The following is a 19,684-nucleotide window of genomic DNA, read 5'->3' on the forward strand; positions in this document are numbered from 1 at the left end:
CCCAGATGACATGTCTCACCCTTTCTCCAATGAATTTTATTTTCTACATCTTCCTCTTTAACCTTGTCTTAAACTGATATGCATTCAGTTCAGACTTGTCATGTTGGAAGTGTGACATGAATGTTATAGATCTGACCTCATAACATTGCTTTCTGTGACTCTGGTCTTTATTCAGATATGAGAACAACATGTAAAGTTGTCCTCGCATTTATGTAATGAGATGCATATCTAAAAGTGTAGAAATGACACACAGTTTGGTCTGTGGGATTTTAAGGAGTCAGGTCTGACTGAAAAGCTCTACCAAGTGGTGCATTTGCTCTATTTCTTTACCAGAACAAGATAATTCCAGTACAAGTAGAGTGGGCTTTAAGTTTAGGGGCTCTGATGGTCCACAATGCAGTGCAACCACATGATGTTTAAGTCAGGGGTAAAGGTAGGTCATTGTGGAAATGCTTTGAGGCATACTGGACAGGATGAAGGACATTCATAAAACTCAGCACCAAAAAATAACTCAATCAAACATCAGCTGATCTAGTAGCAGAGAAGGACTTGTAGTATGGGAATGTGACACTGAAGATGACCAATAAGAAGAGAGACTATAAAGCACTCCTGCCTGAAAGCAAATAGCCTCACAGCTGTCAATAGGCAAACAGGTAGAACCAGTCCTCTCTCAGTGAGTTGATCAGCTTAATCTGCTTCACTCTCTATCAAATTTCTGTTGTTGAATGAGTTGGAACAAGGCATCATATGGTATGTGTTAAGTTCACAGTACTTGCATAATACACAAACAAATAAAATGTGCAAGGTTGCATGTGCACACACACACACACACACACACACACACACACACACACACACACACACAAACAAACAGTTGATAAACGTATTGTTTATAGTAGTTTCAGAGAGTGTGACCGGCAGTTTCCCTTTGTGATGCTGGAACCCTGCAATCATGCCTCAACTTGAATCCCTCTTCACTCATTCCTGACATTTCTCTCATTCTCTGCTTGACTTTCATCTTGTGTCGGCTGCTCTAACACTTCACTTCTGTTTCAAACAGCTGATCTCTTGTCTACTTCCCTCTCCTGTCTGTTGCCCTCTGCTTAATCCTTCCTTTCTGGTCTCATGATCTTAGTGTTCATTCCAGTTACACGTGAAACCAGCAGTGCCCACACATATCAGCCGCTGATGAAATTCCAAGTCAGATCTAGAAACTGAACTGACTGCAGAGTTGAAATAATGTCTTCTGAACATCAGATTGTTATTAATCTTGGTTCAGATTTTTTTCAGGTCTATCTTGATACAACACACACATATTGACATGTACATTAGAAGAGCTATTAGTCACTGTGATTGTTCCTCCTCTCCATGCTGGCTATGTAGAGATCACTTCCTAAGGCCAATACACTGGAAGTGATGGGAGACGAAATGCACCCTGCTCATTTTGTGGAATAATGCATTCTTAAATTCAGCTGAAGCTAACACAAACCTTCAGCAGTCTGACAAGTCAAGTGTGGATCTTTGCAATAGAGCTACAGTGCATGTGACCACCAGGATGTATCCTTCCACTGTGGCTCAGTGAGGAAACACTGTGAAAACACAAAGAGAAATTCATACCATAAAGAATGTGCCTTTGAAAGATACAAATTTAATTGGGATATGGCACATTAAATGTGAGATCACATGCAGAGATCAGATGATAAGAACACATTTACTTGGCAGCCAGTTAGTTTCTGAGTTGATTTACAAAATCTGCTTTTGGTTTTGAAGTTACTCAGTGGACTATAGCAACTGAATAATGCAATATTTTGGAAATGCATTGTTACACAAAACACACAGTCTAGATGTGTACCACTATGTAACCCTCTATTTCACTCATTCAGTGGGTTGTCTGGATAGTGTGTCTGCCACAGGGATGTCTTTCTGTGGGCAATGCTGGATCTTAATGTCATACTGCTGCAGCTGTAGAATCAATTATTGCAGGCGAGCTGGAGCTGAGGTGACCGCTTTATTTTATATGGATTCAAGTAGCCTTGTGGTCTGACTCAACTTTGATTTTCCTGCTGTATGTGTATGTGTGGAAACATTTGCAGCCAAACAGCACAGCAAAAAGCTCCTTTTCAATCTGGGCATAACTGACCTCTGTTGGTGTCAGTGACTTTGAGGCATGTGTCACTGCTCTGTCCTCCTGCATCAAAACTGCTTCTATGCAGCTTCTTGATGCATCGACCTGCAGCCACAGCTCCTTGCTGGGGTCGTAGTTGCAGAGTATGAGACCCGTGCATTGACCTCAGAGAGGCATGGAGCAAACCTAGCCAGGTAATTTTCTATGCCTGGTATTGTTTCCAGCTTTGTTCTTGGGTGGGGCCAAAGAACAAAGCTGGAGCTGGATTTTTTGGGTCTAGCTGGATCCAGTCGCAAATGATCTCATGCCTGAAATAGCTGACTTCTGTAGCGCATATCACACTACTCTTTGGTTCTCCTATAATGAGTATATTGTCCACTATGGCAACTATGCTACTGAGTCAACTTATCAATTGTTCTATGGAATACACCTGGGGCTGATATCATCCCCAAGGGAAGGCAGAGGAAAAGGTATCTGCCAAAAACATGTAACTGAAGTACTGGGACAGTTTGGTGTGATGACATCTGAGGTGGGAAGCAGGTATTGTGGCCTTTTAATTGCTTTGTTGATTCCCATGGGCCGAAACACACCCGTAGCCTTCCTGTGCACCGTTTTTCAGGAACTACCAGCGAATTCACTCATTCAGGGAATTCTGTCACAAGTTTCCGTTTCTGGTGGTCTCACAGTATAAATAGAATCCAGTGTGGCTTGATACACAACTGGGACAGCAGTTGGATCAAAGTGTATGCTTCACTCGATTGTGAGTTTCCCTATGCCTTGGAACAATGCTGGCACACTGCACAGTCAAGTCTAGCTTGACTTGGTTCATATGATGGCTGGCTCTCAATCCTTATATGGGAGGTGCTGCTGTTTTCATAATGTCAAACTCAACTGTACTTATGATGTCTTTGTGACTGCATCTCAGCTGCCAGGTACCTTTAATGTCCAATTTCTCTTCACCATAACCTAACAGTGCACGTGTGGCTGGCCTCAGTGCAACATTTTAAAGAGTTTTTTGAAACTCTGTCCAGGGATAACATTAGCTGTGGCTCCAGTATCAAGCTTAAATCTGATTTTGTGTAACTGTGAGCCTACTTTGAGCTAGGTCTTTGCTGCCACATTGTGACTGTTTGATGTCAGAAGTTATATTATGGTTGGCCAGTGAATAACAGAGTCTGTGCATGCCTAGCCTTGCAGTATGAGATGTAACTGAATGCAAGAAACCCCCCCCAATAAAGACTTGCATTGAGTTCAGCTGTCCATCCAGTCATAGATCCTGCCAATACTACACAGTGTTTCACAGGAGCTGACTGTGCTGCTCTGCACTGAGTTTGGTTTATGTGACTGCTCTAGCATCCTTTGACAACTCCAACATGCTTGGGCAACAGTTTTCAGTGTGTTCCTTTTTTTCTTTACGTCTTTGTCCTTTAGCAGAGCAAATATCTTTATCACTATACTCCTGTGCACACAGCCCACAGGACTTGTACTTGCTCTTACTGATAAGCCTTGCCTTCCCCCTCCTCTGCCTTGTATGTCTGTCTTTTGAGAGGACGCATGTGCTGCCATGAACTTGAACATGGACCCACCATAGTCTTTAACTGGTCCTGTGTGATTTCATATGAGCGTGTAATGTCTATTACTTTCTTCAGTATTAAGCCTTGGCTTAACAGTTTTCTCTCATTTGCAGCAAGTTGGTGAAAACAATTCTGTCACGTACTAACTATTAAAATAGCTTCACTGCTGCACAAGTACCTTTATCTTCGTCACAAAATGTTAAAAGGATTCTCCTTCCCCCTGCAATCTTTCATTGAATTTGTATCTTGCAAAGATGTTCTTTTTCGGCACAAGATATCGGTCAAATCTGTATATATATGTATATGTCTGCAGCTTCTTCAGCTGTCAAGACCCATGTGTTAAACACATCTGTGCTTCTTTCCCCTACCCCCTTACTTGTGCAGCGGACCAGAGAACATCAGTTGTCCGTTGCCCATACTGGATGAGTCTCCTCCGGAAGACTGGGGAAATCCCTGTGTCTCTTGCAACTTAGGGACACTCAACTAATCCATCGTTCATTTGTTTATCTTGCAGCAGGTTCTGCAAACTTCAGACACCTTGTAATAGTCTGGATATGTATGTAAACCTTTATTGTCATCACTGTTCTTCACTCACCACACTTTGTGTTTTCTACTGATACCTGAGAGGGACAATTATGCAACATAGTGCTGGCAGGCAATAGTACAAGTAATGATAAGGGACATAAGACATCATGCTTGTAAGATATATCTCAGATCCTTTCATTCCTCCAACAGAATGAACGAAGCCTCACAGAATGCAGAAGCTCTGCAGGCATGTTGGAATGTAATCAATGCTACTTAATTTGTTCATGTTAGAAGAATATTTAGATGGTTTGAGCAGTTGACAATCACTGTAAGACACTTGTAAAAACAGTTGTGTAGGAGAATCAGGATGCAGCGTTCCTGCATAACCTGTTTTTTTCCCAGTAACCTGGTTTCTTTCTCTCTAGAAGACGCCCAATTCCAAGGAGTAGACCCACAGCCCCAGGGTAGCCAGAGAGTATCAGTTACATAACAATAAAGTCAAGTAGAAACAGGTGGTTTCGTTTTTATGGCCCAGACTCATATGAGAAACTGTTGTTTCTGTTTCCAGATAATGCATATGGAATTTGGTGTGTAGATTAAAGAAGTAAATATATCAGTAATGCAAACATACCATTAGGTAAAATACCGTATATGTATTGGTATATGTATTAGTATTAGTATAAGTGGATTTCTGTCTGGTTCTGCTTCTCATTCACTGTGACAGTGGGTAAAGACTATAAGAACTTGTTTCCCCCTCAAGCCTTCTTTATATTCAGAGCAACTCAGCAGAGCACGAAGATAAATAAGATAATATGTCTCTACATGTGTTGTTTCATTTTTGCAGTGTGGGTTAAGGGGACTTTACAGGAAGACATTTCACTTCCAGGTGAAATACACAATTCATTTTCTAACACACAGTTTTCCTGCCCACAGAGCTGGATCCCAAAGATCATCAATAAGCGAGTGTGCACCACTTTTGTTGAAGACTCTTTGAGGTAATCAACCTTCTTTGTCTAAAATACAAAAATATTGGCTTCATGAAGTAAAGGTCATAAAGAATTTGTATTTTAGTGATGTGATTCTGTAAAGTTTTTCTGAAAAGGGCTGGACCCTAATCCAAATTTACCCCATGGCCAACACTTTTTGTGATTATTGTAGCCCAAAATGTACTTGACGTTTCAAATGAACATAATTATTAGGAGAAACAGTTGATATGGCCAACTATGAACCAGTGAAGAGCTTACTGTAAAAACTGCATCAAGTCTACTTTTGAAATGGCGTAGGGCATTTGAGAGATGAACAACCACAGAATAATTGGTGTGTGTGGGTGTGTTTGCTTGTGTGTGGTGTGTCAGTAATGGAGCGTTGTGTCAGTGTGGTGGTGTGCGGGAGGTACATGATTCTGTGGCGACTGGGGATTACTTTGGAGCAGCTATTGTCAGCCAGTGGGACAGCAAGCAACACTCTTCAGAATATCCCACCGACGCCTTTGGAGAGCTGGAATTTGCTGGTGCAGGACGCAGACACAGCCATGTGAGTAGCATTGCTGAACACACACACACACACACACACACACACACACACACACACACAGATATACCAGTATACCAGAAGAGTGGTCCACCCTGAACATCGAAGAAGACTCTCAGGTCACCAACATAACATTTTAAACCAAGTCAAGATGGTGAACCCACCCTTTAAGGAATAATACCCTAATAGCCCTGCTTGTGCTGCTAAAGGTTGCTGTATCCTCCTTGTGTGTGCAGCATGTAACAATGTTCGGCTGCAACGACATCACACTGTGATAATAGCTGTGATCAGGAACAGTGCTGGGCTGGCAGGCAACTTTGTGTAGTGGTGACAGTCTGGATTGCAGGTCACATGACACTCACTGAAACAGACTTTTTCACACACACAATCATCATAAAAAATGACTGTAAAATATACATTTATTTATTTAAATATACATATACAACAACATACACAGTGGGAGTTCAAGGTGCTTAACATCAGCATAACATCAGTAATCAATTGACATGATAAAATAATTTTAAAATAGAGTTTGAAAATTAAAAAAAAATACAACAATTTCAACACACACACACACACACACACACACACACACACACACACCTGTATATGGTCACTAGTCAAGATCATATATTGCGTTTTATCTCCTTTTGCTCTTTAGTTAAGTACATTTAGTCAGATTACCTATTGTGTTTTACCATTGCTATCTTTTAAAAATGCTTTTTAATAGACATGCTGTCTAATTAATGTTGCACAAAAGTAAATACTGTCAACCTCTACTCTGCAAGAACTCCCAAAACCCTTCAACCTTTACTAGCTATTGATATGGTAATTTTGGTTGTAGTTATTAAGTTAATTATTAATCAAAGTTTCGAATTGATAGCTTAGTACATTTTATGAGACTGAATCAGTGAATTGGCTATCTTTTCCCTTCTTTAAGGATGGTGCCATGAGGTGGATTTAATGTAAATTAAATCATATTATTTAATAGAATTATGAATTATTTCTGATAATTATTAGTGATTTCTGATGGCCAAATTTAATCTAAATGCCCCACAAAAATGGTGCAGGATCCCCACACCAGTGAAAAGAGCATTATAGTTCAATCTGCTGGAGATAAATGCATGGACCAGTTTTTCAGAATCTGCTTGAGATATGAACCTTCTAACTTTAGATATATTCTTTAGGTGATACACAGCTGTCTTGCTATGTTACTGGCATGACTTTCAAAATTAACATCAACATCAAGAATGACTCCAGTAGGAAGTGAACAGTTGAGAGCGGTGTCTGATAGACCAACCAGTGTCAAATGCAGCAGTGAGATCAAGCAAAGATAAAATTGAGATTATTTTTGAATCACTGTTAAACTTAAGGTCATTGATTACTCTGATCAGGGCTGTTTCACTGCCATGATTACTTTTAAAACTTGACCTGGTACACATCATAAATACTATTGATGCCTGATGTGGAGTAAATTGCGCATGCATCGACGTGGACAGAAGTTCCATCATAAATTGACATTTTAACCAGTTTTAAGCCAGGTTTATGTTACAGTTTTTAGAACTTTGCCGTCTTATTTACATGGTTTAACCCGGTATAAGGTTTTTAATCATTGGATGCCTGGATTTTTAACTGCACGATCTGACTGCCGACTCTCAACTGCCACTAGTTTACCCATGTTTTGTTTTTAGCCTGGCAGCTAGGCTAGCTGGTGTCCATTTTATTGAGTGTTTTAAGCTATTTTATTCTTGGATTTTACAATCATGCCACCTTTGCCCTGTGAGGACAGTGTGCTACTCCAAGAAGCAAACAAAAAGATTGCTAACCTTAAGGAGACTATTCAATGGCTTTCTGATGAACTGCAGAAGAAGGAATCCCTTCTGTCTAGCTTCATGGATGTGGCTACTGGGCAGTCCAAATGGATCACTGATCTCAGTGCAGCCATCCAAGACACTGTTCTGTGGGACCCCTCCACTTGTCCGTGGCTTTTCTCCTGCTTCATGCCAAACCATCGCTCATACTGGGCTGAGGTGGTGACCGACGGCTGCAAGAGACACTCGGACAGGGCTGCCTTGCCACCCCGCCTAAGTCTCTCCAACCACTATACGATCCTGTTGGACAACACTCTGGTTCATCCTGCTGATGTTCCTGTGGCTCTGACCAGCCCTGATCTGGACCCTCTCCGAAAGCTGTGACTGGTGACACTACAGCTTCTTTTCCACCAGTTGCTAGCAGTGTTAAGGTGGCTTGCCATTCCTCTTTGAAGTCAAATCAACGGCCACCATCTCAGGGAACGACCTCCTCTCCCTGTCGCAAGATAAAGATGTTGAAAGAGGCCATGGCCAGCCGCTCTGGTGGTCCCCCTTGCCCTGGGCCAGCGGAGACGTTCTCTCTCAGGTCTGATGTCATTGCCTTGCCACAAGACTCACCGATTTGGACACCCCATCCTCAGTTGGTGACTTCAACACAAGGTGCGATCCTGCACTCTCCTGCCGTGAAAGCCCACAACCGTCATCTTCCCCCAACCACATTATTAGTTGGGGACATAATAAGGAACATCAGTTTCTTCAACGCAGCGACACACTGCTTTACCAGAGCAACAGTCCCTGACATCCTGGATAAGCTCCCATGGTTGCTGTGCTCACTCCCGTTCTCCACCAAACAAATTATACAACAAATTATAGTCCATGTGGGGTCAAATGATACTGCTCGTTAGTAGTCTGAGCTGACCAAAAAGGATTTGATCAATCTCTTTTTTTCAACTTTTTAAGTAGTTGTGGAAAGTCTGTTTTTATATCTGGTCCAATTGCCACAGTGGCCCCTGGAGCAGGGCATTTCAGCAGATTCCTCAGCCTCCACACCTGGCTCCAGTCCGCCTTTAGAGCTCACAATAGGTTTTATTGACACTTTTAATCTGTTCTGGAATTGTTCTCCCCTCTTCAAAACTGATGGAGTCCACCCCAACAGGCTGGGTAGCAGAATGCTAGCGGCTAATTTGCAGCACACTGTACAGTCCCCTCCACGTGACCAACTGTTTACATTCCACACTCCACCCCCAGAACCTCCATCTCTGTCTATGATGTCAGCTCAGAGTACTACTACTACTGAATTGCAAATGTCCAGAGTCGGTCGGCTAAATCCTATCTATTGTGTTTTAATTTACTGACAACCAGGCCCCATTGGATCCTTTTTATCAGATGTTGCAGATTTTTCATGACCTATTATAAAGCTGGACAAGGTCCTAATGGTTGGGGGTTTTAATCTTCATAGCGATACCATTACATGTAATGCTGCCTCTGAATTTCTTAATTTCACTGAGTCCTTCAAGTTTAAGAAACACGTATCTGGCTCTACACACACAGGTGGGCACACCCTGGACCTTGTTTTTACACATATGTATAGTATAGATATTGAATTTGTTGGCTCCAAGGATTTATGTGTCAGTGACAATAAATGTATTTTATTTGACATTTGCTTTGCATTGGAGTCTCAGCCTTCTTGCCATATGAGACACACCCGTATCATAAATAGGCTGTAGCTGTCAGTTTTTCTATGGTGTTTGGCAGCATTATTGTTTTAAAGGCTGGAAATGTGGATACTTTAATCCAATCATTTAACACTCATTGCTCCTCGGTGTTGGATAAATTGGAAAATCTAAAACTTAGAAAGATCTCCAAAACTCTATCCCCATAGATAAATGAAACCATCCGGACATTAAGGCACAAATGTCGAAAGACAGAGTGCTTGTGGGAAACCATTAAGCTTGAAGTATACAGACTGCATCTCAGAGAACTCGTGGGTACCCTTAACAATATGGTGAAGGCTGAGAGATCTTCTTACATCTCTAATCTAATTTCTTCTAACAAGAGAAACCCTAAAGTCCTGTTTGACACTGTAAACTGTATTGTCTCTCCCAGCAACCCTAACCTGCCAGTCTTCTCAAACAGTGACTGCAATAACTTTCTTAAATATTTTATAGACAAGGTTGTAAAGGCTCTACAGTCGGTAAATTGTAGTGTCTACCGATAGTCTGCATGAGAGGTGTTTAGGGGACGGGCACTGTTCTCTCTAGGTATTGAGAAATTGGCCCATTCCGAACAGGCACGATTTGAATAGGCACTGCACTAGTTGAGTAAAAGATTATTGTCCAATTGCTTGTATGCAGCTTTTTCCAATATTTTACTGATGAAAGAAAGGTTTGAAATTGGTCTGTAATTACTAATTACACATGGATGTAGACTCTTTTTCTTCAGTAATGGCATGATAACTGCCTGCTTGAGGGAAGTACGGAAAGTCCCAATAAGCAAAGAGACATTAACAATATTCAATGTGTCATGTGCAAGACAAGGAAGAGCAGACTTAAATGGTTTGGAGGGAATGGAGTCAAGGAAGTAGGTGGGAGAATTAAGCTGCTGGATGAATTTTTATCATGCACTGGGGTCAAGGACAGAATATACCAGAGATTGTTTCTGATAAATGAAACTTTGTCATAAAAGAACTGAGCAAACTCATCATATTGTTGAGTGGTATTGTTGATGGTGGAAAAAAGCATTATTTTGATTGAACTATACTCAAAGTTTAGTTCGCAGGTAGGTGAGACAAACAGTATGAATGATGTTGAAATGTCGTGATGTATTTCATCCTTGTTTAATTAAATGGAAAAATTGATTTGATAGATGAATTCCTTTTTCTGGTTATCTGCCATCCTCTCTTTGTCCTGTCTAGTTTCTGCGGCTGTCATGTGACACATCACCTCAGATTATCTACACCCTGATGACAGCTCACTGGGGCCTGCCCTCACCCAACTTGGTGGTGTCAGTGGTGGGGGGTGAAGGTAATGAGAAGATCAAAACATGGGTGAGAGATGTTCTGAGAAATGGGCTGGTTAAGGCTGCACAGAGCACAGGTAAGAACCCATGCTTACCATTAAAATCAATAGAGACAACAACAAGCGAACATATAATGCAAATGCATATGAAAATATTGTTTTTATGATGTCAAAACCAGTCTATCTGTAAACATGACAGTACTGCATTTTGAAAACATTGGTGTCAGCTGTGGAGTACATGTTCCTTTGTGTTGTTTATATGAGTATGTCTTATTGTATTGGTCAGTTGGTTCAACTTCCTTTTGTCACATGTTACACATATTAAATTCAAACTAAAATGCATACTGTTAGAGGCAGTCCCTCCATTTATTTAACATAACTACATAAAGTAAATAATCAGGGCTTCACATGTTTTAGTTGTGTATGTGTTGGTTCAATATCCAATCTGAGACCATACCTAGAATATGTGTAAACTCTGGAGGAAAGCAAGCCAGCCACTTATCCAGTGAAATATCCACATCTTCTAGATACAAAATTTGGTACAGGCATTCATGGTTTGTAGATGATGAAGCCTACTGACTTTTTTCTCGCACACCAACAGGTCAGAGTTTCACCTATTCAGTGATATATCTCATCTGCTAGTTTTGTTACAGGCATTCATGGTATCTAGAAGATAAATCTTTCTGACTTAAGTGACCACCACGAGTTTAACCTGCACATGCTCAATGTATACAGTATATGCTGAAAAGCTCACCTTGTGGTTATGTGTGCCACCTCACTGCTTTTCTCCCTACTCTTTCCCAGGGGCCTGGATCTTAACGGGGGGTCTGAGAGAGGGTGTGGCCCGCTGTGTGGGTGAGGCAGTGAGGGATCATGGGGCTGCAGCTCCAGCTCTCTCCCAGAAGAAAGTTATTGCTGTGGGACTGGCACCCTGGGGCCTAGTGCACAACAGGCAGCGGCTTGTCAATGCACAGGTACTTATCATAATATGCAAATCATGACTGGGTGAGACTTATTTACACAGTACTAAACTGGCTTGAATCCTACTTAAAGGACAGGGACTAGTTTGTGTCTAGAGGTAATTACACATCTCAAAGGACAAAAATGACATGGAGTTCCCCAAGGCTCCATTCTGGGACCTCTTCTGTTCAACATCTACATCTACTCCCAATTGCTCAGATTGCAACAAATTATGTTACTATAATTATGCAGACGACAAACAAATTTACAAATTTTACACATCCAAGACTGTGGTCCAATACAAGTGCAGAGTAAGTGCATTGAACAAATTAATGATTGAATGTGCCAAAATTTTCTTCAGTTAAACAAAGATAAAACTGAAGTAATAGTTTTTGGAGCCAAGGAAGAGCACTTAAAAGTCATTGCTCAGCTTCAATCGGTAATGTTAAAAACCAAAAACCAAGCCAGAAATCTTGATGTAGTTATGGACTCAGAACTGAAATTCAACACCCACATTAAGAAAATTACAATGTCAGCCTACTATCATCTTTAAAATATGTTAAGAATTAAAGGACTAATGTCTCAGCAGGATTTTGAAAAACTTGTCCACGCATTTATCTTCAATACTCTCGACTACTGTAATGGTACAGGTCACTCTAAAAAGTCAATCAGACAGCTGCTGCTGATTCAGAGTCCTCACTAAGACCAAGAGTGTGGATCATAACACTCCAGTTCTGAGATCTTTACACTAGCTTCCTGTTTGTCAAAGAATTGATATTAAAATACTGCTGTTGGTTTATAAAACACTGAATGATTTAGTGCCAAAATACATTTCTGATCTGCAGCTATATTACAATCACAACATGGTTGTAATATGAGCAGTAACAGTCCATTGTCAATGATCATTTTAAATTACTATTTTAATTTGCTCCAATTTTAGTGCAACTATGCCAATTTGAACACTGATGGATGAAGATGTTATATCACATAGCAAATTCTGTACAGGTTTGATTGTTGTTTGGATGTATTGTGCACATCCTGTGTAATAAATATTTTGGTACAGTATTAATAGGTTTTCACATCTGCCATGTCTTGTGAGAATGACAAATAAGAGTGTAGATCTGAGACAGAGCTTGATCAGATTAAGTCAACAACCCAAAACTCAGTAACAACTGGTACAGCTGTGTGTTATGAGGAATTACCATCTCTTCAAAGCAATGCTGGAGCATCTTTCCCTCATCTTTTAGGTCTCATGTAAGGGAAGCAAGGAGGTATGCTATATAACTGGACCCATGCTACTGTAACTCAGTGGTATACCAGAATACCCCATTACCAAATTAGGGGTTCACATGCTTCTTGAGAATCTGTTCTGTATAGGTAAGATACTGTATCCAATTCCAGAATAAAAATAGAAGATTAATCAGTTAAAGTGATTGTCATTAACCTGAAAACTTTCACAATTTTAAGAAATGGGTTAGAAATGAGAAAATATTCTCATAATGTATTTAATTAGTTTATAAAAGAGACTTCATATCTCTTTCACTTTGAAGTAGTAACTAAAACTATTATACTCTGGTTTAAAAGATAAATATTATTCTTTTTTTTTGTATTCTGCAAATTTTGTTCAGGATTAGCTTTGCATTAAAAAGGAACTGTGTTGTTTTTTCAGTGCAGATAATTTGTTGGGAAATGGAAGGACTGAATAAAATGTCAGAATAAAAAATGATTATAATTAAGTCTGAATTTACTTGTTACAAGAATTTCCTAGAAAGAATAAGGCAGATTGTTGCACAAGAATCAAGAAAAATTAAATCACATTTTAAGAAAATACGTCAAGAACTCAGTTATAGATAAAACCGACTTGATACATTGGAGATTTTGGCAGTAATGATGTGTAAGTGACAGCAGAGAGAGGATATAGTAATGTGGACAGGAGAGTAAGTGGAGCATCATCTCTGGAAGCAAACGCTGCAACACCCTGTCAGCTTCCAACAAAGCACTTTAAGAAGTCACTTCAACCAGTAGTGTTGAGTGGATGTGTGGATGCAGTAGAGTATGTGTAATTGTAAACTTACAGTAAATGAACAAGAAACTAAAACAAAGCACACTGATGGTGGCTGTGGTTGGCTAGTAAGAGGTTCCCAGCTGCACAGCAGAGCCCAAAACAAAACTTTATTTCACTATGTTTTACCTGAAGTTCTTAATTCAGCTTAAGTTTCAGCTCTGGCAGAAAGAGGTGCTATACTGTCAACAACAGGATGAAACTGTCTGCTTTTATTTATACTCCTGTTCTGTCTTTCACTATCATCAATACAATCCCGTTTGATCTGTCTTTTGCTGTGTCATCCCTTTCAGTGTTTTACCTCCACAGAACATTGAGCATGTACAATTATGAAGTGCACTGGCATTTCATTTGCATTGTGATATAGAATGGCTTCCAGGGTCCTGTTCTTGAAATGTAGTTTGACTAATGCAGGCTAAATATCACAGAATAATATCAGACTAAAATAAATTCTCATCCAGCTAATGTAGTTCTTTGAAGGCAGTTTGAGGACTGATTTGTTCATCCTGGATGAAGTTATCTTAGTAACAAAGGCAAAATGAGTAAAGAGTTGGGATGGGGGAACCTTGTTGTTGGGAACCTTCCCAGCATGCACTTGGGGTAATAGATTAATGGACATAAGTCTAATTTTCTGTGTGTTCCTGCATCGCTGCCATTATGTTCTACATTGTGCTCCACAATGTTTCTACTTTTTCCAAACTGTCATCACTGTTAAACATTTTGATATAACCAGTGAATGTGGCCAGACTGCCAGTGATGTTGGGTGCATGATTGATGAGGTTCTCCTCATTAGAGGTGTCAAGGACTCCTGAGTGATAATCATAAGCCTGCTATGAAAATTAAACCTTACAAGAAACTCTACTCAAAGAGCAGCTTTAACTGCCTAAACATGTTTAAGCAAAGTGAGTCCTGCAGTTAATCAGTTAATATGTTTTAGTTGTCAAATGTCAAATTAAATGTCATATGGCCTGGCTTCATTGGTCTTGAATCTTTTAGGTGAGTTTATGTCACCTTTTTTTGCTCAGAGTATCTCAAACTAAACTTGGATTGATTCCTTCTTAGTGCACAAACTTTCATTTAGTTGTATATTTTATCATGTATAAGTAAAGGTTACTTTTTATTACACTAGATACAAGGAGAACCCGCACACTGAATCAGAGCTCCTTGTCAGAGAGCTCTCTCCCATTCAGTGTGTGGCGGGTACTCCTTGTATCAAGTTTAACTGTTTTTTGTATCCAGCACCCACCCCACTGAGGTTTTGTGGATGTGCACATGACTACTTTCATTCCAACTTTTTCTTATAAAAATCAAATTGATATAATTATATCAATAGATCCTAATGATTTATAAATAACCTGCATGTTCTCATCTAAAATCATAATTATATCAATTCTCTTTTAATCATAAAAAAGAACACGAGACATTTGTATCTGAAAATGAGTTCATGTTTGTGGTTCACCCTAAAACTTAGTCATGATCCAGCTAACTGTCAATAAGCTGCATTTTAGCAGTTTTGGGCTTAAGGAATTGTTGCTCTGACAACAGCTCCAGATGGATATTGAGACAGCTTTCGAAAAACCCAAAAATCCAAACTCATGTCAAATTGTCAACATTCTAATCCAGATAACTTGGTTATCTATGTACAAAGAGTGGGGCCCAGATACTCATAAAACAGGATTTGCCTGCTAGGTCAAAGTGTCATATAATATTAGTGGCACTGATCAGATGAGCAGAGGTGTGGCAGAGTAGATTTTATCCCTGAATGAATCCTACAACTCACTCACATTTCTTGTTGTCTCTGTTTTTTGTTTGTAGGGGAGCTTCCCTGCTCGTTACTACGTCCAGAACACATCACGTGACTCCTGCTGCCTGGACAAGAACTGCCAGGCTTTCCTCCTGGTGGATGATGGGAGTATAGGCCGCCGAGGAGGAGAGACAGCCTTTCGTGCTAATCTGGAGGATTACATTTCCCATCAGCGCACTGGCATTTGGGGTGAGACAGAGACATATAGTGTGTAAACAACAGCCCCTTTCAAACATGAATCATAGCTGGGTCATCCGGCAGTGTTACAAGTACTAAAGTAATGGCTGTGGCATGTGCATGTAAGTCTAACTTTGGAAAATGTTCCATGTTCAATCAGTTCAAACATGACAGAACCATTACAAATAGAGCCACATTGCTTGCACAGTTGTCATCTGGCAGACAAGATCCAAAGTTAAGCTCCAAAATTTGCTTCCTTTTCTCACCACAGTAGTTGCACTACACAATGAACAGTGCTGAGCTGGGCAGTAATGAAGGAAGAAAAGGTCTCTCAGTTTTGAGAGGAGTTATGTTTTAGCTCTCAGTTCACCTATATTCTACTTACATAAAGTATTTTGCTGGATTTTACAGGACTCAGGATCTTTTTCAAACATGACATGTTTGAGTTGCCAGAGAATCTACAGAGTGAAGTGTATGTCTGAAAGGGGCTAGTGATAAAAATTATGCATGCACTGTGTGAATGTAGAGCACAGTGTTCCTGTCTTGTCCCCAGTAAACCTACCCTGGATAAATAAAGGCCAAAACAAGATGCTGGGAATTGGATGAAAGCTGAGCAGTTTCAAAAACCAATTAGTAATTTCAACTCATAAGAAATGTAGTACACTTTTTGGAGAGGTTGTGGGATATTATGAGGAAGTATTTCTAATATTGTCTTTGCTTAATGCAATGTCTCTGTAGAGGTGTCTTCTTCTTCTAACTTGTTATCTTGGGCCAACAGGTAGTGGCAGTATTGAAATCCCAGTGCTGTGCATGCTCATCTCAGGAGACGCCAATATGCTTGAGGTGAGGAAACTGTCCAATACATTCACTCCACACACACACACACACACACACACACACACACACACAGACACACACACACACACACACACACACACACACACATACACACCATAATAGATTTACGGATTTAATAAAAATATACATGTTACCACTGTACAGGTAGTACTGGTAAAATGTTGTGTTGTTAGGTTTAGGGGATTTGATTACCACTAACCCTTATGGGGTTAGGGTTAGGGTTAGGGTTAGGGTTACCCTACCTGCTGCTAATAGGACACAGGACGCTTGACTGCATCAACATCAAGGTTGCTTTATGCAGTTGCTCCACTTGTTCCCTGCAGTGTTGACTCACTTGACTGGGTGGTTGGGCTGTCATGGTCCTCTTCTTATGCACTGAGCTTGGTGTTGGTTTCAGTTCATTTTGGTTAACAAAAACATGCAAACAGAAACTAAACCAAAAAAGGGAGCAAAAGGTAGAGTAATTGTACAATCTAGTGGTATTCTATGCAAGAGGGTTAAGAAAGACCACATGGAAAACTGAGATAAGTGTTGAAATTCAGAGAAAAGGAATTCTGAAATGAAAATGTTTGCATTGTGAAAAAAGACCCAAATACAAAATGTCATTCAATCAATGTCATTGATTAAGGAGAAAGTCTGACTTTTTTCACGTTGGACATGATCTCAAAATCAAATGAATTACAAATTTATACTTCTTCTGCACCATGTAGGGGACTTTTTTTTCCAGAATTTTGAGATCAATCTAAGAAATATTTCCACTGATGATTAAGCAGTTTCTCATATTTCATGCACTGTACATGTTGTTTCAAAAGGGCTTCCTTAAAATTTTAGGCTTAGTCAACAAATAAGAATAGTTCTTCTAACGCCACAAAAAAGTTATCCTGACTAAATATTACATGCTGTATGAACGTCTTGTTTCATTCGGTGGATTTAGATCTGTTAATTTATTGAATTAGTCTGGTAACTGTTTGAAATTATAAATCTAATTCAGATTACATTTGGTTTTCATTTACATTTTCTTAATTTTAAGAGTCAGTTTTTCATTTGACACTAAGAACTTACTGCTTTACTGTTGCTCCGTAGAGTCAGTACAAAGATAACATACAAAGCTGCTCTCAGTGACCTTATTATCTTTGTAGTGTATGGAGGGTAGTGACTGAATTCAATCATGAATGAATTCATCATGGTTTGCATGATGAAAGTTAGATTGTCTGTTTTTCTTTAAACTACAAAAAAGAAAGATATTTCTTTTTGCCATATTGGCGTCTCCTGAAAGAAAGATCTCTGGAGAGTTTTAACTCTTAAAAATGCTGCAAAATTTGCTAAAATGCTGATCATGTTTCTTTAGAAACTTAATTTGATGAATTGAGTGAACTCACAGCAGTAAATTCATTCAACTCATCATTTCAAGTCAAAAGACTTCAAGTCCGAAGAATTTATAAATATACGTTCTCAAATGGTATTGAAATAAAAACGAGAAATTTTAGGTTGAATTGACTTTAAGTTTAAGTAAAGTTCATGACAAAATATTAGGTGATTCGACTAAATTCCTTTTTATTTTACAGTTTGTTATACTGTATGATGTCATACGCAGTTGAGTTTCTGACTGTGTAGCTCAGTTGTGTGTTTTGTCAGTTATATCTGAGCTCTTTAAAAAGAAAGATGTCCATCTCACTGATAAACTCATGTCATTTATTCTGTGTTTATATATTCTCTGCTTTAGAGATTAGATGCCTCTCTAAGGAAAGCTACACCCTGGCTGGTTCTTGCTGGTACTGGTCCAGCTGCAGACCTTATCAGTGAGCTGCTGGGTAATCTCTCCCCTGTTTCCATCAGTCCCACCTCTCCTTCAGCAGAGGGGGAGGCTGCTGAGAGTCTCAGCACAGAGCTCCGCGACAGAGTTCGCGAAAAGATCCGGAAACACTTCCCAGCTGAAGCTGAGCTGGAGAAACTAGTGGACAGCGTGAGTCAGATAGCACATGTGTGACTCTGTGATTGCACGTTTCTGTATTTGCATGTAGGATAGCAAAGTGTGTTGTTAGTGTTACAGTTGAAGTCTGCAGTTGTCACCACTCTAAATCTGCATTTTAAACTTTATTTTTAAGAGGAATCTTGGTGTGCTGTAATGCTCTAATGAGGAGTCATCTAAAATTGTTTGTGGGAGAAATGTATAAGATGAAACCTGACTGCCTCACACACTTTTCTAATCTGCAGAACATACTTTTTGTTTTTATCTGCCCAGAGTCCGTGTGTTTATGTAAATGTTTGTGATGTATAAAATGAAATGTTGATTTGTTCATTTCCTTTCACTGCCTCTGTGTGTGCAGACTCTGAGTATTTATCAGAACAGAGAGCTCATCACTGTTTTCCATGAGGAACAGGAGGGTCTTGATGATTTTGATACAGTTCTCCTGAAAACTCTTGTTAGAGGTAAGTACATTTATTTATACAGCACCTTTAAAAAGTAGAACATCACAAAGTGATTCACAATATAAACAAAAATAAGACATATAGACATAAAATACAGACAATAAGAAAAATAGAGAGTAAAAACACAAAAATATACTGTAATTGACTAAAAAATGACACAAAGGCAAGTCTTAATATGTGGGTCTTGAGCTGCTTTTTAAAGGTGTCAAAAAAAATTGAGATTGGTGTCATGTGAGACCTTTGTTATGACCTGCTCAATAACTTAGCAGCAACATTTTGCTCCACTTGTAAGCAATCCTAGAATGTTTTGTTAAGTCAAGTGAGGAGGAATTTATAATAGTCAAGATAGGAGAAACGAAAGCAAGAATAATCATCTCCATGTCATCTTGACACACAATGGGCACAATGGGAGTTTTGCAATATTTCTCTACTGTTTTGTCGGCATCAAGCTTTAGGAAATGATCTGCCATCCAGTTTTTATAAAGTTATGTAAAATAAATAAGTTTGCTTGTTTGCATGTTGAGGATTAAACAAGATGTATAATTGAATATCATCTCCACAGCAGTGATAGGAGATACTTTTAAGATGACTTATTATCTGGGGGAAGTATATACAAGGCGAACAGAATAGGACTCAGAATGGAACCTCTGGGCACACCATAATACAGAGTTTCAGATGGGGACGTATACAGTAGTTACCAACAGCTACCAAGAAACTCCTGTCAGAGAGGTGGGAAGTGAACCACCCACTGTGTGCTGATCAGGATACTGTGGTCCACAGTGTAAAAAGCTGCAATGAGATCCAACAGTAC

General features: G+C 39.6%; 1 protein-coding gene across 1 annotated transcript in view; it reads left to right on the top strand.

Annotated features, from left to right (window-relative positions):
* Positions 1-19,684, top strand: part of trpm4a (transient receptor potential cation channel, subfamily M, member 4a) — a 39,938-nt gene that overhangs the window by 3,518 nt on the left and 16,736 nt on the right. The window contains exons 2-9 of the mRNA XM_067616294.1: positions 5,158-5,219; positions 5,580-5,757; positions 10,480-10,660; positions 11,387-11,556; positions 15,420-15,597; positions 16,364-16,428; positions 18,167-18,406; positions 18,771-18,873. Of these exons, the coding sequence (XP_067472395.1) occupies positions 5,158-5,219; positions 5,580-5,757; positions 10,480-10,660; positions 11,387-11,556; positions 15,420-15,597; positions 16,364-16,428; positions 18,167-18,406; positions 18,771-18,873 (1,177 nt within the window). The remainder of the gene's footprint in view (positions 1-5,157; positions 5,220-5,579; positions 5,758-10,479; positions 10,661-11,386; positions 11,557-15,419; positions 15,598-16,363; positions 16,429-18,166; positions 18,407-18,770; positions 18,874-19,684) is intronic.

Source organism: Thunnus thynnus, chromosome 17 (assembly GCF_963924715.1).
Source record: "Thunnus thynnus chromosome 17, fThuThy2.1, whole genome shotgun sequence".
Taxonomy (NCBI): Eukaryota; Metazoa; Chordata; class Actinopteri; order Scombriformes; family Scombridae; genus Thunnus; species Thunnus thynnus.